The sequence below is a fragment of the Siniperca chuatsi genome, linkage group LG16 (genome assembly GCF_020085105.1).
Source record: "Siniperca chuatsi isolate FFG_IHB_CAS linkage group LG16, ASM2008510v1, whole genome shotgun sequence".
NCBI classification, from domain to species: domain Eukaryota; kingdom Metazoa; phylum Chordata; class Actinopteri; order Centrarchiformes; family Sinipercidae; genus Siniperca; species Siniperca chuatsi.
This window is the reverse complement of record NC_058057.1, coordinates 12,082,573-12,104,340: the sequence shown is the minus strand read 5'-3', so window position 1 is coordinate 12,104,340 and position 21,768 is coordinate 12,082,573. Positions and strand designations below refer to the sequence as shown.

The 21,768-nt window shown below is 39.3% G+C and overlaps 1 protein-coding gene and 1 long non-coding RNA gene across 4 annotated transcripts; one reads left to right on the top strand and one right to left on the bottom strand.

Annotated features, from left to right (window-relative positions):
• Positions 1-1,033: 1,033 nt before the first annotated feature.
• coq8aa (coenzyme Q8A, genome duplicate a) lies at positions 1,034-21,408 on the bottom strand. 3 transcript variants are annotated; one of them, XM_044170190.1, is made up of 17 exons: positions 20,841-21,408; positions 15,433-15,532; positions 14,501-14,583; positions 14,085-14,350; positions 13,792-13,987; positions 13,595-13,661; positions 10,115-10,189; positions 8,928-9,056; positions 7,200-7,285; positions 6,780-6,920; positions 5,883-5,964; positions 5,518-5,611; positions 4,357-4,498; positions 3,871-3,978; positions 3,659-3,724; positions 3,293-3,379; positions 1,034-3,130 (listed from the first exon to the last, which is right to left on the bottom strand). In XM_044170190.1, exons 2-17 carry the CDS (start codon positions 15,524-15,526, stop codon positions 2,834-2,836), a joined length of 2,013 nt encoding a protein of 670 aa, XP_044026125.1. In that variant the 5' UTR covers positions 15,527-15,532; positions 20,841-21,408; the 3' UTR covers positions 1,034-2,833. The 3 variants fall into 3 exon arrangements, with proteins under 3 accessions (XP_044026125.1, XP_044026124.1, XP_044026123.1); XM_044170189.1 differs by having other exon boundaries at positions 8,928-9,059; positions 15,433-16,503; positions 20,841-21,407; XM_044170188.1 differs by having other exon boundaries at positions 8,928-9,059; positions 20,841-21,407.
• LOC122863583 lies at positions 10,196-13,489 on the top strand. The gene is made up of 2 exons (XR_006375041.1): positions 10,196-11,809; positions 11,921-13,489. It is a non-coding gene; the product is annotated as an uncharacterized LOC122863583 (long non-coding RNA).
• Positions 21,409-21,768: the final 360 nt, after the last annotated feature.

The window sequence follows — 21,768 nt, the reverse complement described above, 5'->3', positions numbered from 1 at the left end:
TAGCTTGTTCATCCTGAAATATATTGTTTTACCCTGAAGGGTATGTGAGTATACATGTGAAAGCTCTGGTGGCTTAGACACATACTATCCTACAGTATTATCAATATCATATATGAGTCTACATGCACCTAATGCTTTGTGTAATTATTTCTCACTCTTAATTTCTCCCACCTCAGCTTACAGGATATTGTCTAATAAGGCAGAAATTACATATTAGACATCTTAACAGTAAATGCAGCCAGCTGAGATTCATAGCATCCTCTGGCTGGCTTCAGGCTGGTTATGTTTTGTTCTTTTATTGGGATAAAGTCAGTATTTCAGGAATTGCTGGAGCTAAATTCCACGCGACCTGTTAAAGTCAGTGTGTGGAAACACAACAGTGCCACATGCTGGACACTGAGGCAAATTACAACAGGCTGCGAGTTTAACACTGAATTACAATAGTGTTGAATAATAGGGAAAAAGTGTGAATACAGGATTTTCCAAGCACAAACAAAATGTATCCTAGTCGAGAGGGTGACTCAGAGAGGAAAAGGTGGGGAGGGACATGTGTGTCTACGTGTCTATCTACATGCACTCACCCTAAACCACTCGCTCTTCTGTGTATGAGTACTGGCATGATTCATTTGCCAGGATATTTGAGTGCACATGTGTATTTTGTGAATATTTGTGTGTGTGTGTTCTCATTTCCCAGGCTCTCTGCCAGGTCCTTTATTGCTGGCCAAGACATTGCTAAATAAGGAAGACAACCTCTCCCTACTGTATTTTCACACATTTTTTCTCTTCTAAACACACACGACAATATACTGTGTGATAGAGATAGATAGATTATATATACACACACATATATATATACATACACATATATATATATACACATATATACACACACACACACACACACACACACATACATTGAGATCCATGTTTTTTTCACAGACCCACTGCTTGATGTTTCTCTGAAGAGCTACAGTCCTTTGAAATGGACTGAAAGTATCAAGATCACACACACAAAACCACACAGAGCCACATGACAAGTATAGATCAAACATTTAATCTTTTCATACAATGTCTTTATCACAACTTTCAGTAAAGAATGCATTTCTGAGTCTTGATATGAAATATAAAGTCGAGATTTCTAGCTAAAAACCTCCCACTAGAAACTACAGGCACCTCGTTCTCACCCCCCCCCCCCCATTTTTTCAGCTTCACACCAGACTGTTGCAACTATATTCACACAGCAGAGTGGAGAGAACACACACCAGCCAGGTGACGGAGGATTTCACACCTGAGAAGTGCGTGGAGAGATTACCGACACGTGGAAGCAAGGTGAGCCCACGAGCCGAGCTTGTGCGATATCGGGATGAGCTTCTTCCATCCCGGTAGTTCATTAACGTTCATCAACATGACTGAGCACAGGCCCAGTGTTGATGTGGGATGTGCTCAGTCTTTCTGTCAGACCTCATCTCCTTACAGTGAGCAACATGGATCCATACGGTTTCATTTCTATACTTTTTTGATTTTTTTTTTTAAATTTCTTTTTTTTTTTTACAATCTCTTACTAACAGTTGAATAGAAAAAAAATCATGCTTTGGTACTACAAATTCTGAGCCACAATGTTAACACTTTTGTTAGTAATTAACTGGAATTCATGAGCTAAATCTGACTGATATGGACATCGTTTGAAGACAAATCATCAGATGGGACATTAAGGATAAAAATGTAATGCAGAAGCTCTACAGACTTTCATCCCCAGACACAAACTGAGTAAAATCATACTTTAACCCCGAGGTTCATTAACACACATTGATCCTGAATGCCATGTCAATGGTTACTTGAAACAGACTGATAAGTTTAAATCAATGATCTGTCCACAGAATTTCTCCCTAAAAAGCTAAAAGCCATAAACAGCAATTGGAATCTGGGTGGCTACACTGATACACAAAGCACACTACATATACATGAGTTAAAAGTCAGACCTTCTTGTGTGTAAATGCTGACAAATTCCACTTTGTAACATTTTATACAAATGTCAAAATTAATCTTAACTTGATCACTTGGTGACATCTTGACTTGAACACTGAATCTGTCTCCAACAAATGTTCTTATCAAAATTGCTACATTTATTTTGCTGTCTACATTTACACCAATTCTAGTTACTCATATCCAGACAATCTAATCAAACTTGAAAAGCAATAGGAACAGAAATAATTGTGACCCAGACGTGTTGGTCCTGGTCAATACTGCGACTGTGATACTGCCAATATACTGTATTAACCCCATTACTTTGTGACTGTGGGTTTACATTTACAACAAGAGTTCGGTCTCTTCCTTAATACAATCAATGTTCCTTAATACAAGCAACATTTCTGGCAGATAGTGTGAACTGGACAGTTAGTGTGATTTTCCAAAAGTTCAACAAAACACAGCAATACAAAACACAAGAAAACAAGAGATAAAATTCCAACCTTTTTACAGTAATTTTACACCTGAACTACTACACGCAAGGCTGTTTGTCTCCCTCCTTCCATCCACCTCCCACCTCTTCTCAGTCTGTCCTCTCAGGGCCATATATAGAGATTGGCCTTAAAGTACTCCAGATGCCATGTTGCTGCTCCCTCTCAAACTAATGATGGCTGTATGTATGAGTGCTTTTCAAAAATCCATAGTGGGTTGCCCAAAATGGGAAAGATAAGCTGGTGCTCGATGACCAGTTAAGGGCGGATAACCTGGCCTCCGCTCTGCATCTTCACACCCAGACCTCACCATTGACTTGCACTTTGCCATTGGTCCCAGGATCTGTCCATTAAATTGCCTGACACTTGGGATTGGCTTAGGCTGAGTGAGAGGGCGGTGTGCGGCCTTTCCAGTACTTCTGATATGCTGTATGGAACATGTCCTTACACTGCAGCTTTGCATTCAGCCGGGAGCAGATAAGGAACGAGCCGCCCATCTTACGGTGGAGCGAGTACGTCTCTTCAGGAGGCGGGGTGAGCCGGTGTTTGAGCATCACCGGGATGAGGTTGTGGATTCTCTCAGTGGTGGACTGGGAGCCAAATTCGAAAGTGTCTGTGGAGGTGAAGGCCTCACCGAGGATCATCACCGCATCCACATGGGCATTTACCATTGCCTAGGACACAGAGAGGGAAAAACACACAACATATTTAGTCTCCGCTAATGACACTTAAACTTCTGCGAACCAAAAAGGAACATTTGCTGCAGAAACAAATTTTCTCAGATTGGTGCCGATATATTTGCATATTTGTGATGCAGAGTAGACAGAGATATTTACCTTGGACTCATACCCAGTCAGGAACTTCATCTCAATAGATTTCTTCAGCACTCCCTCTCTGTCCCCCTCAGCAGCTGAACGGATTACCTACAATCACAAACAGCTTATGAATTTTACCACCATCACTTCAGTGTCTTTCTCCATCTCGGACACATGTTATATATATATTATGCATGGCAAAAAAAAAAGTATAAAATTCTGTATAATTGGGGTATTTTCACAAATTTTGACTTGACATGAAGTTTACATGAATCTTATGCAAATAAGAACTTTGACGATTCACTGCAAGTATAACCACAGCATACAACATAAATCAACTTTGATTATATAGTAATGAAAAGTAAGAATGAGCCTGACTTGTCTTACCTCTATGTAGACATCTGTAAAACTCTGATCAAATCCTCTTGTGGCTCCAAAGTCCAACAGCGCCACCTAGAGAGACACAATCCAATGATCATTTATCATTTTCATTACTCTCAAATCTCACTGTCAATGCTGTATTATTATTATTGTTGTTATTATTATTATTATTATTAATTGTAGTAGAAGTAACTCTAGTAGCCTGTAGACAGACTCACCCTGTGTGTCTGTGGATCATAGAGGAAGTTGGACCAGTTTGGATCTGTCTGCATGTACCTGAACTCAAACAGCTCTCTGAGGCACAATATCAGGATGTTCTCACAGATCTGAAATAGAAACAACCATATATAAATTCTACTGTTGTTCACTGGTATAATGAATGTCATATTATGTATATTCATTTTTGCGTGTCTTAATACTTGGCCGTGTCTTGCAAATTAAGTTCACTGCACTGAGGTCAACTAAGTGAGGAAAGCAGGGACTTGCAGGAGGAAATAAAAGGAGAGGGGATAAAACTGGGTATAAGGGAAACAGGTGGGGGCAGAAGCAGTTTCCTTTCCTGCCACCAGAGAACCATTCATCTATTTATGTATTTATTGAGAAACTACTCTCCCTCAAACACACACATTAAGTAACGCTTTTCTCCCCAGATGAATGCACACATTAGTCAACTAAATATCATCTGTCTGGTTTGAATGCTGTACCTCGTTCTTCAGCTCCTGAGTAAGGCTCTCAGCCTGGTCCAGGGGAAACCCAGGGACAAGCTCTGTGGTTAGGACATGGCTACTGCTCAGCTCCTCTATCACCTCTGGTACATAGAAGAACGGATGGTCCTTCAATAGCTCCCTGGGTCAGACAGATAAATAGATGCAAAGACACAAAAATTGGTTAAGTAGGCAGGTAGAACATATAGAGTTTAAATCTACGTATAGTAGTCTGGCAGTTGTAGCTGTTCTGACCTTGAACCAAAGAGATGCAAGCTGAATGAGGAAATGGAATAAGCTTACTATAGACTTTTAGATATGAACCTATCTTTGTTTATGTAATGTGAGTGTAACACGAGTCTCTGTACTGCCATGTGTTCTATGAGAGAGACAGAGAGACAGCACATTGCAGTGACCGCAGCAATGGTGCTAGAGTTACATCAAGCCATGGTTTTAACAAGGGTTACAAACCACTAAGTAAAGTTCAAATACTTGGTAAGTGTATCGGGTAGTCAGATTTCTAGAATGCAGTAAGCCCTGCAGATACAGTTGGAGTTCTAGAATTCAGTTGACCCTGGATTTAAGGTAGTTCTAATATGCAACAAGCCCTGGTTTTCTAGAAGAGTTCTAGAACATGACTAGGTAAGGAATCTAGTTATTCTTCTTAAATATAGTTATCGCTAATTTTAAAATGGTTCCAGAAAGTTTATATGCCTGCTTTTAGAAGTGCTCTAGAACACAGCCAACCATGCTTTTAATGGTTTTGGAATGCATTTAATCCAACACAAGACAAAGAATAATCAAGCTACATTCATTTTACAATAATTTTTAATCTTGAATTTCTATCCCTTATATTTCATTTTTGTAGTCCTTATTTTCCATACTCGTATTTTAGCACAACCTTACGATCATGCAACAAGCACTGCATCAATTGCATTTAACTACACATATTAATTTTGTCTATGTCTGAGCTGGCATTGTTCTAGGAATTTCATTTTAAAACATAAACAGTAAGCAATCTCCTTTTCAGCAGTTACAACTGAATATTTGTAAACATTGTATGATATGAATCAATGTGATGGAAAGAAAGGTTTTGTGGGGGCTGACTGTCTAGATTGTGTCAAATACACTTAGATATACTGTATGCTACATACAACTCACCTGAATTTCTTTGCACACTGGGCTTCTCTAATATAATCGCACTCTAGCGCTAGCTCTCTTCTCATCACATCTATCAGGTGCTCTGGAAACAGACCTAAAGAGAGTCAAAGACACCAACAAAAAGGGAGACACTGTAAGAGGAGCCTTCACATGCCAATAAAAATATATATAAAGAGTCAGAAACTCAAAAGTGAAACAGGAGAAAAGATATAGAGGAGCATACAATGTTATAGGAGCAGATAGAGAAGCAAAGAGTGAAGATGCAGAGTAAAGATGAGTGCAATCTTACGTGTGTGTTTGTGTATGAATTAGAAGGTGTGCATGCTTGTGTATACATGCATGACAGAGTTTCTTTACGTGTGTACCTTCAGGCAGGGCGTTGCTCATATTCAGCACAGTCATCAAGTTGTTGACATCACTGTTGATACTCTGAGCCACACCGGGGTACTGGGAAGAAACAGACACAGAGGAAGAAAATTAATTCGTTTTTAAATTTAATTTGATCATAAAATGAGGGTAACTTTTCTGTGGTGTTTTTATTCATAATCTCACTTTAAAAACACTGTAATGCCCCTGTATCATGTTTATGAGTAATCCAAAGATTATTTTTTGGGCTTTTTGCCTATATTTGACAGAACAGCTGAAGAGAGACAGGAAATGTGGGCAAGAGAGAGAGAGGGGGGATGACACGCAGTAAGGGCAGCGGGTTGGATTCAAACCTGGGCCGCTGCAGTAAGGACTCAGCATTGTACATGGGGTGCGCGCTCTACCAGGTGAGCTTCTGGGGCTCCCTCAATAACTATTTTTTAAATATATCTTTATAGTATAATGTAACTGCAGCTTTCACTGGGATTGCAATTATTATAAATTATAAAATTATAATAATACTGTTACGTTTTAATTATTACTGGCAAATCCTCCATAACTTTTTTGAACTTTTTTAAAGACGTCAATTAGACAGATAATCTGTAAATACTGTAAAGGCATAAAATAACTCAGATGTATCAGAGCATAGCTCAGATGTTTCTCGATAAGAAACCACATGCCAAAGTCTGATATCAGATTCTGTATTGTTTCTTTCTGAATGCATGTTTGAGATGCGTTGTTTCTTTCTGAATGCATGTCTGAATGCATGTTTGAGAGAAGTAGAGAGGGCAAACAAATGTGAGACACACGCTCCAGTTACAGTGTTTATCTTAATAACATGAAAATGTACCGTGTACACACACACACACACACACACACACATGTTCACAGCCTACCTGTATTTTCATGGCCACCTCCCTGCCATCCTTCATCTTCGCCAGGTGAACTTGGCCGATGGACGCTGCCGCAAACGGACGCTCCTCAAAAGATTCCAGCTTGTCTCTCCAGTTAGGACCCAAGTCACTGTTCAACGCTTTCTATAGACAGACATCTCAGCTTCACAGCTTGTCATATTCAACTTAAATATATTGTCATTAAAAATTGTCCATATTTAATAAAAGATTTGCAGTTTCCAATCTAATTTTTCCACTGGTGGGGTTAAAAGTGAATTTACAGTGGGCTTGATAATAATAATGTAATACTACCAAAAGTGGAACTGATATTGTTATACTTATTACATCATCAGTTAAAATGTGCGACAGCACTTATCCAATTATAACTGCCAGTCAATGTAAAAAAAATGAAAAGACCCTTACTGTCATTTGTTTAATTGGCATGAAGTCAGCACTCTGTCTTACACGATCAAAGATCTTGGCGAGTTGAGGGTTGATGAATGCATCATCTGAAATACAGAAACACACATGGGTTTGTCTAAACTGGACAGAAATGCAGGTCTGGATCCAGACAGGCCAGCAGATTCACAACAACGAATTTGGTGCATTTCCAATGGCTGTCAAACTGCTGACAAATACAGCTATACAAGCAAATGCCAGTATCTTCACTCCAGGTGTCATTAGAGTTAGAAACTCAAATGACTAATCCTTTAAGAGCTCATGCAGCAACTACTTTTGTTTTTCTTCAGGCACAAATGCACAGTTACAGTAAATCTCTGACCGATCACATTGCTTGAGTACAAAAAACCACAGAGCACAAATATGAAGACCTGTGCATTTTCCCACCTAAAACATCAATATGCAACTGAGCTGTGTTAAACCAGACTTGACTATATAAGCCAGAGAATCTATCTAAAGTCAAGTGAAATCACAAAGATCCCTGGTTTAATTACTATCAATAAGACTTTAATACAATAAAAAGCTAATACTGCTTGGCGGCTACAAAGATGACATTGGCTGACATTACTGATGATATGAGGATCTCATATGAGGATATCAGTATCATAAACTTTATTATCAGTTTTAAAATAGTTTCAGACCCCTCAAGGTTAACACTATTTTGGACTGGTGCTAAAGGGTACAATGGTTGGACGCACAATCATCCGGCCACAACTGCATTCCTGCCCTGACAGATAAATGTCAGCAGCGGGCAAAGACCACTGCAGTGTTTTTTATCCTCCAGATTTACTTGACTCCAGTCGTGTTGTAGTTGTCTCAGTTGACTAACACTGTAAATCTTTTCCAACCTTTTTCATTCTCTGTGGGAAGAGCAATGATGTTACACTATAGAAAACTACTGTGACCTTTTTGTCCATGATTAACAATCAACTTGTCAACACCTCAGAGATAAGAGTAACTAGCTGTGCCAATAAAATAACCACACACATGCACAAAAGGTCAATCCACTGTGATGAAAACACGATTAGCAAACGCCAGGCAGCCAATGTCCTTTGCTCTCCTACTAGTGTTTTATGGCTTATTACATTTACTACACTGTACTGTCAATAAAGTTTACCCTAACATGTTATGAACTCAGTATATGAATGCCAAAGGACAAAGATCACCAGCCAAGGTTAGGCAGCGGGGGCAACAGAAATAAACAAAATTAATAATGTGTTTACCCGACCCGGCTGCACTTGCTCTGTGCAAGGACGTTTACTGCTGCTGGCCTTCCAGTCTTAAACTTTGTCTGGCATATGTGTGCAAAACACAAACCAGCATTAACATACATTATAACTTATTCTCAGCTGCTGCTACCTGTATGTTTGTGTCCACCAGTTGTACATGACTGCAGCATGCCAACAGTTGACCTAAACTGAACTCTTGGCAGTCACTGATCAACAACAACAATCAGATTTATGTGCCAGCTTTCTTTGCTGACAGTTGTCTGTGATCCAGGGTTTCTTGTGCTGTATAATTTTACGTTTAAAAGAAAGGCACAGGAAAGGTATACATCCTAAACATGGATGGCGATCTGCGGCTGGTGGAAAGACTAAATGTGTGTATTTTTTCCTCATCAGATAGTTTGCATTTTAACGCTGTTGCTGCACAGTATCAAAGTGAATGGACGCGTGTTAGTGTGTCGCACACCTTGAATGCTGAGCATCTGTCCCAGTTTTAATGCAGCTCCTCTGACTTTACACAGAGTTCTGACGATGCGTTCAGCATTGGCCTCGGACAGGAAGGGGCTGGAGTCCAGAACACCTTTTTTATTTTCACCTGCTGAAGCACAAAACAGAGAGGACTTTGGTTTCATAGAAAAATGTTTCTTGTTACATACAATGCCTCCTTTTACACCAGTGTCTCAACACTAAAGTCAAACTTTAGAGCCAAAGTTTTATCTACATGTGTTAATTAAGGATCAGTATCAGTAGTTTAAGGTTCAGATTTATATAGAATATGTGCATGTGCTTGTGTACACACCCCAGCAGATGTGTGTGTCTGTGTGTGTGTGTGTGTGTGTGTGTGTGTATATATATATATATGTGTCAGTAGGTCATACCTAGTGTGTTTTACTGTCTCTGAAGCTGTCTTCAAAGGCTTTAAAAGAGATTTACCACACACACACACACACACACACACGTGTGTTCAATGTGATCAACGCACACAGAGATAAACACCCACAAACAGCCGCACAAATGCCACTGATTTACGCCCATATGCTGTCTCAGCTTAGCTCCGTTTTAGGATATGCAGGCTCACGGCGCAGAGCAGGAATGTCTGTTTAAGTGGCAGGTTGGTGAGGGAGGCGGCCCAATTGTGCTCTGTTGGCATACAAAAAGTGTGCGGCATGTAAAAACATGCATGAAGGATTGGTGCTGAAAAATTACGTCAGCTTTTACAGTGGTGCCTCTCAACAGGAACGCAGTCGCAAAATCACAGTATGTTCTTACCACGAGCCAAAGATAGACAGAAACAGACATACCTGTCCTTATAGGCACAAAACTCTGACACATTAATAATTACTTTGTTTGAGCATTTATATTCTACATGTTTCTGTAGACACAAACCCATAGTAGAATGCATTCAGAAAGAAGCAGCTGGTGAAACTGGCCATGTGCATGATTCAGTGTCCCAGACAGTAATGACATATACCTGCTATCAGACTTAAATATTTCAGAATTTCAACACAAAATTTGAAAATCTGATTATCACAAAAATACCTGAATAACAATGCAAAAGCAAACATAACTGTTTACATGTACATCTTAGCTGTTTGGTAAGAAGGCTAACTGTAGATAGTATGTAGAACAAGCGTGGGCGTTAGTCTGTGTTACCTGCCGCACCACTGTGTCTGATGGTCTTCTTGGCAACTTCTGCCAGTGCTCCAATACCCAAACCTACAGCTAGACCTGGTGGAAACACACAGACAGACAGAAACAGACAGAACAACAACACAATGAATGTGGACTGGCTTAATATACAAACAAACACTAATGTAACGGAACATAAAAAGTTGTAAATGATGTTAAACCATAAACTATGTCACACAAAATGAAAGTTGTTCATCATACAGACAAACACACACCCAAACCAACAGAGACATAAAAGCGCAGAGTCATGTAGTGATGCTGTAAAAACACTCTTTCAGTGAGTCAATCGGTGTATTAATGGCACCTTTACCATAAACCTGTCCAATTATTTCACTAGTGTTGAGTGATGTCTCTGTGTCTGTAAATAAACTGACTATATGAAGCCATCTGCTGAATGTTATTCCCATCAAAATAACACATGCAACAGAACATATGACACAAATAAAACAGGGCAGATAAGCCCTTTGATCGACTCAGCAGTGTGCAATGACAGAACTGTAACAGCTGCACTTCTGCCATCCCAACAGAGCACATGGAAATTATATCAGATCACCTAATCATATGAACAATTAAGCTGCTAAAATATTTAATCCTCTAAAAAAGTTTTTTTTTAAGCAGATAATGAAAAGAAAAAAGCAGGCCTGCACGAGTTAGGGACTGTTTATGAGTTCCTCCAAGCCTGGTCTCTACCTTACATAACTCAGCATTGCATAACCAGTTAGTCAGCGGTCTCTGAAGTGGCAAATCCGAGATCCAACAGTAGATAGACAAATCAGGGCACAGTGTGCTTCGGTGTCTTGTATACAAGTTGAATGGGCATTTCTTCATCGGTCAAAAACCTGTCATGACCTCTATTGTTGGAGATAGGTTGGACCAGTGGGAATGAAGATGTGCACCACACTTTGAGAAAATATGGTGAGCTTTGTACTGCATGTGTGTGTGCGTGTTACCTTGTGTAACCTGATGAAGTATTATCTTACTCCCCCCCTGGACGTACTCTGTCATCTAACTGTTTTCGTCTTCCTGCTAAAATAAACCTGAACACATAAATACACTTAGACAGCAGATGCATGCATGTATATATCTGTCTGATCATCTCAATGTGTGCAACTCCCAGCCAAACAGAGATCAGCACTTCCTGCAGCATCGCTGAGTGATGAGCACAAGTGTCTGTCAATCATCTGAATCAGTTTACAGACTGACTGCTGTATACTACTTACAAGCTTTAAAAGATGATTCCTGTTCCTACATTTGGTAATTAGAACCAGCGAAACTCAAATATATAGTCCTGTTTCCTCACAAACCTTAGCAAAATTAGTGATATGCATGGCAACAGCAAGGCGACGTCTAAGCAAGGTTGCTATGATTACTGTTGCCAGGAAACATGCCAACAAATTTATGAAACTATAAATCACTTTGCTACTTGTTCTCAACCTAAACTGCCTAAAACCTGCATTCTTTATCTCTACTTGCTGCTGTGAGTAAAACATGACGAGCTGAAAGAAAATTAATAACTTGTACAACTTTATGTTGTTGCAGGAGAGTGAAGGCCACATTCCTCCACGCTCTCCCCTCCCCTCTCCGACACCTTCTAAATGTTACCACCGTCAACATGCTAAATCAACTCGGCTCTGCCTTTTGCGTCTCGTTGTAGCCTGTGTAAGTCCCATTTGTTTTATATGAGCTGCGGCTAAATTCTGCTGCATATATTTGTGTTGGCAGTCCAGTCTGACTCATCTAACATTCTTTTTTGTACACTTTTGTACACAGGTCTCCCTCACTCTGCACTTCTAAAGCTTCTCTGTCCAACTTTATGCCACCTGTTAACTTATCCATCAGCCATATGAAGAGAAGTTACAAGCTACTGATCTACAAGCTCTCATCTCTCATGTTAAACTACGTCTGAGGCTAGTTGTGAGCTTTTCCCTATCCTTGTGTGAACATTTTAGCCTATCGCTGAAAGAACATCCTGTCTAAATATGAGTTTGAGAATAGAAGAGCCACATTTCTGTACCTGCCTTTATCTGCTATGTCAATATTACATTCAATATTTTACAGTGCTGGTTGACATATAAATAAGACCAAAAATAATAACACATGTACAGTACAACTTTTCAGCAATGTTTACAACTGCTAGAATTTTGGTTTAATAACCATTTGGAGCTTTGCTGTATATTTAAATGTCATTTTCCTCTCACTCCTTTTTAGATTTAATTTTATCGGATTGGCAGTAAATGTGATGTGTTTAAACATGCTACAGCATGTTGCCTGAGAGAACAGGCAACATGGTCAAACATAAGATTAACTAACAACAACAATGTGCAGTGCAAACTCACTCAAATTTTTATTACAACTATGGCTGAAGTGCTGCTGTAATCTCACAATCTGTAGCTGATTATCAAGGAGTGTTTTTATCTGAACAGGAACATGGGTCCGTTAATAAAGGCTAGATACGCTTGACCTAATTTCTAGACGTGTTTGTTTAAGTGCAAGTCCAGGGTCGCAGACTTGACAAACACTTTACGTCACATTACTGTATGTTATGTTTCTCTTATTTCCTTTTACCTGTTTGTTTTTTGTGTTTGTTTGGCATGTACAGTATACACAGGGCTCCAGACTGCGACCATTTAGTTGCATTTTGCAACAGCGCTACTAAATTTTATAACTAGGAGCACCAGTGCAACTTGCAAATATTTCCTCCGTTTTTGTTTTGTTTTTTAAAATCATCATCGTATATCATGTGAAAGAAGCCGTAAGACAGACGACAAGAGGGATAAGATAAGCAAGGTTTGTGTTTGGTTAGTGGGCTATTTAGCTATATCGTCACAGACTTTTGTGGAAACATGTAGGGAGCACTAGTGCTACTAATGAAAAAAGTCTGAGCCCTGATACTTGTCTGTACATCCTGTATATACATTCAGTGGTGGTGTCTTGACAGTATATGTAATACGTTAATCACTGTATAGACCTTGAGAAGTTTGACACCAAGTGCCCTGAACCCAGTGACCCCAGCTTATTGAGGGAGTGGTAGGTTCCAGTTAGACTAAAGATTATAAGGTTAAGACAAGTTTCCAGAACTTTACCAACTCAATTTAATGTCACATTACTAGCACAAACATTTTTTTTTTTTTTTTACACTTTGTGGCATCATGTAGCTAACTAACCAAAGAGATGATTTTCTCTTGTGTTCTCTATTCACAAATATTAACTTAGGGGTAGGTTCAATTAAGACTCATTTGCTCTATATACTAGAATGAGTTTTTTTTTTTTTTATTTACTGACTTTTGCTGAGAAACTGCACAGACTAAACTGAATGTATCCACAGAAAAAGACAGAAAAGTGTACTTGCAGACTTGCACGCAGACACACATACCTACAGATACACTCAGACACACAGCCAATGAATCATCCAAGATTCAGTAACAAAGGGTTGTATTACTGTACCTCCAAAGTTGGCCAGTCTGCCAAGCCGAGTCACTGGCACTTTCCTCTCTCTGGCTCTCTCACTCAACTAAAAAAGACAGACCAGTAAAGATACCTTTCCATTAAAATGTAGAGGTGTTTATGTGGAAAGGTACATGTTTACATCAATATCTATGTGTGTTTGTATTTAAGAATAGGGACTGAGGAGCAGGTATCACCATCTGTTTGTGTGGTTTGATCTCAGCCCTCTTGCTCTGTCTTGCTTTCTCGATGTCTTCGGCCGTCAGCCCTCCAACTGTGGACGGGTCCTGATGGTAGCTCCTGAGCTGACTGACCTGATCTTGACAGTATAGCTGTCTCCACAAATGCCTGTTCAGACTGTGGTTGTAGAGATGATGATGTCCAATGAAACGTCTGCCACAGCCAAAGCAAAAGTGATTATCTATATCCGCCAAAAAGCAGCAAAAACATATATACTGTAGATTGCAATTGAGTAAGAGACTATTTATACCTGACATCTTGGTGGTAAGATCTGGTGTGTCCACTAAACTGTTTGCTGGGATCTTTGTATCCCTCAAACAACGACTGTTTCCCACTGACATGACTTGCTCCTGCTGCTGCGCTGTGATGGGCTCCTGCGTCATCACCACTTCTTGTGTGATTCACTGTAAAGTCCACACCTTCCTCCCTGAACTCTGAAGCTGCGAATGCACTGTCATCCTGAGGGAAGTCAAATTCTGACTCTGATGAAGAGGTCTGCTGTTGGCCAGACAACTCCTGGACAGACACGTACATTAAGTATATTACAAAATGAAATAGTTTTCATAGTTTTTTACATTTTGACATTAAATGTATGCAGTTCTTTATTTAATGCTTAACTATGCTGCTAATTTGCACACTAGTATTTACACATACACCTACACACACCTGGATTTTCATCATAGCGGCAGAGAGGCCTTGCTCAGCAGCCGATTGGACACTTTGGACTGCAGCACCAACTCCTGGGACTCCTAGGTTACAGATAACAAAAAAATACTATTATTAGCTTCATTAGCTCTTCAATACACTACAAATGAACCATACAGCAAAATGATCGATGTTATTGCCCATAATAAGTGCCTGGTAATAAACACATATGATAAGTCACACTCTGTTTAAAACACGCTAAATGATATCTACCAGGAAATCACAATAATGTGGAAGCAAATGTTGTATTACCATTTCTGTATATGTAACTATGGCTTACTAGCTGTGTCACAATTCCTTTTCAAAATCCAATGTGACACTTACAATTTATTCAATAATTTATGGAATAATGGCTTTAATGTACAGTCGAAACGAATTCCTAAATTATCAAGTCTTAAAGCTGAAAAACCGCTTACTAGCATTTTTGCTAACATTACTTTTCAAATCAATGGGTTACGCTAGCTAAATGTTAATGTATTGTATTGGAGTTAGCAGGTTAGCTGCTACTCCTTTTCAAAAACTAATAGCTTACTGTAACATTATTTTTTTTTAATTAAAGCCTTGTATTTGTCTAATAGGCGACAATGTAGAAAAAAATACTGTATTATCACTTCTTTCCGATTGTTATTATTTTTGCAAACATTACTTTTCCACCAATGTGTAAAGCATAGACTTTACAAAAGAAGGTGTAAATCTAATCACAAGTTAGCCTATCATCATGTGAGCTAGTGAGCAATTTAGCTAAACATTTTAATGCAGAACACTGTGAATGCTAACATGGCAGTTAAGGGTAGCGTCATCATATCACAGTGTGTCAGAGAAATAACTAACGAGGAGTGACGGAGTATTTTTCAAATTTAGGAACTAGCGTTAAATGGATATGTTAAACTTACCTGTTCCACTGCGCAGGGTGCTGCTCTGAGTCTCTACAACCGCCTGGCTCAACTTCGCCAAGCCTCGCATCAGTAACATCATATCGCCTGCCATGATGGACTACAGACAGAGACAGAGGGAAGGACAGGAAAATAATAAAAATGAGACAAAATACAAAGAAATGAAGGGTTAATATTCCCTTTAGTTATGCTACATCTCCTTCCATACATAGTAGGTACATACTGTTCACTGACAATAAAAGAGACAAAATGAGAGGTCAGATATTTGTAACATCAACTTGTCTGTAAAGATGAGAGGAACAGAGACAAAGACATACACATGGACAAGGAGGCAAACGGAAAGAGAAATATAACCTGTCGTCAACACACATTCTGCTGCCAAACAGAAACATGCACACACACAGCTGTCACATCTTGAGATGACTCTAATACTTTGTCTAAAAATACTCATGACCTGCAATACCTGTGTGAGGACCACACACACAAGAAAGGGAAGGGGAATGCCGTGCACACATGTATGCTGTGAAGATGTGTATATGTGGTCAGGAACTGGATCTGAAAATGTCACTGGAGGGAGAAGTTGGAGAGCTGCAGGCTGTTGCCTCTTCCAGCTATTTCTGTGCATGAGTGAATGCGGGTGCACGTCTTTGGTTCATGTACAAAGTTTGCGTCACACTTTACCTCTCCCCATTTCTCTCTGCAACTGATAGGACTGCGAGATTGTTTTCTATTAAAAGGCCAAAATATTACACCATTTCTTTCCAAGAATCAATCTGGTGTTTCTTTTACAAATAGTTATGACACGCTGAAACACTTTTACCACACATTTAGCTTAAACTGGGATTTGATAATGCTTGTGAATGTAACTCAAGGTCCATTTAGGACACAAATACAAGTTAAATTCACTCCTCTCATCTCTCCGACTCTTATGTAAACAACAGAGCTCCTGCTGCATTCCTCTCTGTTACAGTCTGGTGTGTTTGTTAGTGTGTTACAGGTGCTGTTTTGTGGGTGTGCCAACATGCTTGAACACAGCTCAGCTGGGATTTGGGCCAATGGAAAAAGCTGTTCCTGAAAGAGAAGAAGCAATATGTGAGCTGTGCTGACTGACACACAAACACACACATACACACACACACACAGAGTCAGTAAGTGGGTCATCCGTACTCCTTTAGGGCTGCTATGTGTGTGCTGGACTGAAGACCAGGGGTGGGCATACTTTGTGACACAAGGAACAGGAACAGCCAGAGCCCCACCAAAAAAAATACTAACAGACATGCAGAAAAGCGAGAGTGGCCACAAACCAGGAAGTCATTTCAAAGCAATACTCTAATGGAATTTGTGTTGAGCTGTATTCTCAAACATCTACAGGTCACCTAAATATCGTGCAATCTTTTTTTGATGACTTTGCTGAGCTGCTGTCTGTCATCTGCATTGACTTTGACTGCGTGGTTATTGTTGGTGATTTTAAGATTCATGTTTACAACCCCCGGTTCAGCAGCACTGAAGAACTGTGTTGTACTGTGGATAACACAGTATAACACACACACACACACACACAGGACTTAAATCATCTCCAAGGGTCTTGACATGTCTAAGGTTGTGATGACTGAAGTTGCTCTTTCTGATCATTACCAGGGAATTATTCAGTCACTGATATTTTCAGTTCTAAAATCACGATATGTTATTGGTGCCATTGCTCCCACTAAGGTGAACGTGTTCTCTGGTAAAAGAAGAGCACCATGCAGAAAAGCCACACTGGTAAAAATGTAAAAAAAACAGTGTCGAAAAGCAGAACCCAGGTGGGGAAAAACAAATCTCCAGGTTTGATAAGACTTCTATAGAGAGAGACTTTGTATTTATAATTTAGAACTGAGAAATGCACAGCAGTCCTGTTGCCTTGATATTCTGCCTACAGACTTTTTAACTGCATGGCATCAGATCTTCTGCAAGCACTTCTCTACTCTCAAGCTATTTCCCACAGGCCTGAAAACTGCTGTTATTAAGGCACTCTTAAAATAGAAAACAATCTAGACAACTCAATAATGAACAATTATAGGCCCATATCAAACCTCGCCTTTTTAAGTAAAAACATTGAAATGGCTGTTTTTCCAACAGCTTAACGCCTTCCTAGCCCTAAACAATTGTTTTGATGTTTTCAAGTCAGGATTTCAACCACAACATATTACTAGACAGACTGGTTCGGACTTTCTGGCACAGTGCTAAACTGGTTTGAATCCCATTTGAAGGACAGGGATTACTTTGTGTTGATCTGTAATGAATTATTAATTATTATTATTATTATTATTATTTATTTATTATTATTTTTAATAGCCTTATAATTATTATTATTCATCTGACACCGGTATGCTTACTGTCCACTGACTAAACAGAGAGGCAGCAGTTAGATTTTACGGATCTCATATCTGGAACAAACGCACAGAAAACTTTAGGTCTGCTCCAACTCTCAGTTCTTTTGAATCAGGGCTTAATCAAACGCAGTGGTAAACAGAAGTCTTAAGTTAAATTTGGGACTATTTATTCATATCTTGCACTGCACTGTAGCTGTACTATACATTTTATTCTACTGTTTAATATGACATTCCATTTTAGCTGTTTTTTACTTTGTTTTAATCATTTTCAATCCTAATTATGAATTTTTATATTGTCTTTTTATATTGCCATGTGTTTATTTTATATCTTGTCTTAATACATTTATGTCTTATGTAAAGCACTTTGAATTGCCTTGTTGTTGGATGGTGCTTTACAACTACTTTTGCCTCATCTTTCCTTTTGTATGCGTCTAAATGCAAACTGAACTATTTGTATAAAGGTTTGCCAACACACAGACTACAGTGTATGACTACAGTAATACTGCAGGTATCTGCATGTTTCAAATATCAAGATAATGAAAGACTGTTCTTCGTACTTCATTGTCATAACATTTATCACAGTACTATGCTGAGTCAACTCAGCAGCAAGATCCTGCAAGACCTTCTAGTAGGCCGGGAATTTAGGTAGAAAGGTTGTACTGAGGCAAAGAAACCTACAAACAACAAAGCTGCACTCAGAGCTGCAGAATGCAAATGTTCACTTATGTTGTTGTTGAGTTGTGAACACTGGTTGAATAAATTTCACTTGCAAAGAGAGACATTACTGTTTATTGCTAAACATAATCTATTGAGAAACTTCCCATTTGTCAATTAGGGTGTGTTGCCTCAGTACGTGCATACAAGCTGCTTTCTTCCTCTGCGTCTGTGCTAACAAGTCAACTACCAGAAACAGAGGAGAGGACACTATAGACATATTAAAACTTGAATAAAAATGTTATGAGGTGAAGAGGAGAGGAAAACTAAGAGGTCAGTTTTGATGCCCAGTGGGCGAGAGGTCACTACAAGGTGTTTATGAAAGCACTGACTGGGATTACACAAGGTATTGTATGGTGAATACACACATACACACCTAAGCCTCAGTTGTTGTCTGGGCTTTGCTGCTGTCCCCATAAACTGTTGACTCACTGCTATGAAAATAGCCAGGCATCGCAGCCTGAGTGCGTGTCTATATCTGAATGCAGTTCAGTACACTTCATGGCTTACTGACAGCCTCCCGTCACAGCCTGTAACTACCGATCCTGAGCCAAAAGTGGGAAATGTTTCCCCCATTACTGTGCAGTGGTGATCCACCGCAGCAGCAGCTTCACCACCACCAGCAGGGGAAACGTGACTAAAACCATGTTTCCTGCATGACTACTTAACAGGAGAGTCTGTGCTTTATATCAATAAACTACCCAATTAAAAACAGTTCTTGTGATGAAGCCTGTACTAAAACCCCAACGAATAACATATAAGGTAGGGATGCAGGATACAGTGTGACAGTGACCGTCCGATCCATTATCCTTCAATGAATAAGAGAACTCAAACAAGTTCCAACAATTGACTTTTTGTCGATAATTGCATCTGATAACATGAAGCCTTAATAACTGAGATTCTTCTGTGACTATAAACACGGAAAGTATAATTTGTCATAAGAAGATAGATTAATTTATATTAATTGCATTGCTGCCTGTTAGCACTAATAAAAATATATATATATATATATATATATATATATATATATATATATATATATATATATATATATATAAGAACGTCAGTAAAAATGGCCTTTCTTGCCCTACTATAATTACTTACAGCAGAGAAGGACTTATTGTCCTTATGCTTTTGCAAGAATGTTGTCAGTTATCATGTCAGTATTGGCCACAACAGAGTGACAATTAGCAGTTTTTGAGGCCAATATCAATATTTGAGAGTTTAAAAAAACCCAATGACAATATCTCGGCCAACAATTGTTTTTTTTGCAATCACATAACATAAACAAACCTTTTTGATATGGAGCCCTGATGACATTACCTCAAACATACTGTGTCTTTGGCAAAACATTCAACCATACTGATACATCTGTGATAAACTTATATCAGCCAATATGTCAGTCAGGCTCCAACACCTGTAGATGTTATACTACACACCAAGATCTCAAGTCATTCATTCACACACACTCTATACATACATGCTGGGTAAATGTACACATGCAGATGTTTAATTACTGCATGTTTATTTAAAAGATATAGTTCACATTAATAAATGTGATTAATTAATAAATGATTTTACACACTCAACTTAAAAGATTGTGCCAATACGCTATGTAAAGGTGAATATACTATTTGTTTACATTTGATTAGTCCTTGAAACTATTACCAATGTTTCCAGGTGAAGATGAATTTAAATTAAATCGAAATGTTAAGATGAATACGAATATTTGATTATCATTTATGCCACAAGGCAAAACATTAGTTTCCAGTAGGACATAGTTTACAAAACAGGTTAGCTAGCTTCTCAGTATATATAGCTAGCTCCTTTCAGACAAAACGTCTTTAATACACCTTCAGTGTAGTTAGGTAGAACAGTTTCCCTTCACTTTATGAGGGTTATGCCACATAAACTCTTCAAACTAACGACAGTGGCCCATTTAAAATCTGTTATTATCAACTTAATCGTGGGCTTGTAGCCACGAGCCTCTACAATAACAAACGCGTGGCACGTTTTTACCTGGTAATTACTTACACCTACAACATCGCAGCTGCTTTAAACGACTGAGATTGAGAAAAAAAAGTAAGCAGCTTTAATAAAAGAGTTTTGAATAAAATGACCGCCATGTTTGTCCTTCGGTAAAGTTTGCAAAATTAGCCATGGGCGGCAGGCACGTCAGCACGCTGCAGAGGATTTCTCATGTTGAACCAGTTGGAGGTCGAAGCAACGGTGAACGGGTTATAAACAGGAAGAAATACCACTTTACTGAGCATATTTATTAGCTAATGCATGTTAATATGTGACAGCATGTCAGATACTCACCAGCAGCTGTCGAGCAACGTCTCCGCTTGTTTCTCCAACTCTGTCAGACGAGGTCAAACTAATCACTCTTTATTTATTTGAGATATAACAGCGGGTTCCTGGGTTTTTTTTCCCTTTTCACAGGACGCTGTTTGCTGGCAGCAGGTATTTCAGGTTGCTTGTTGGTCGCCCTCCTCCTTCTTTAAATCCAGTTTGTCTCTCTCTCTCCACCACGAGGTCAAGCCTTATTTATCAACTTCTCAGCGCAGCCAGAGCCGTGCATTGACGCAACCCTTTCAAACCTGACCCTCACTGTTGTTCAGCACACACAGGCTCTCATGTTCAGACAAACATGCACATTTTGCACAACATCCTGCATAAAGGCTTTATAATAGAGCATTCATTTGAATGATTGAGCTATAATGTTTGTTTTGTTCTGTTTTTTTGCAGATATACATGTAATCATCAGCACTGTTTGTACTCTATTTTATCTTTCAATTTCCTTTCAGTTTCCCCTCTAATCTGACCTAATTTCACCACGTTTAATGAGGCAGTACAGCTTCTCTCTCCGCACAAACATGCACCAAGCTGCCCTGCGTAACTTTATTTATGCACGGCTCTGGTCTTTCATTTCTCTCCCGCCTGTCCTCTGCTCCTATTGGTCCTCGTCGTCTGTTGACAGGAGGTGGGACTGAAACGTGGCTCGTCATTGGCTCGTCACGCGAGAAAAACAAAGTTGTGCTGCGTTGCAAAGCCAACGCCTGACACCGTATTATTGAGAATAAATGTCAGTTTTACAAGGGACACGCGGCCAGTAAAAACTGACACATTTAAACCATAGATTGAATGATTTAAACACGAACGTCACACACAAAAATAGGTGTAAACTCGGCGGTGAAATGGGCCTCTGCTGCCATCTGCTGTTGTTGGCAGGACAGCACCCCAACAC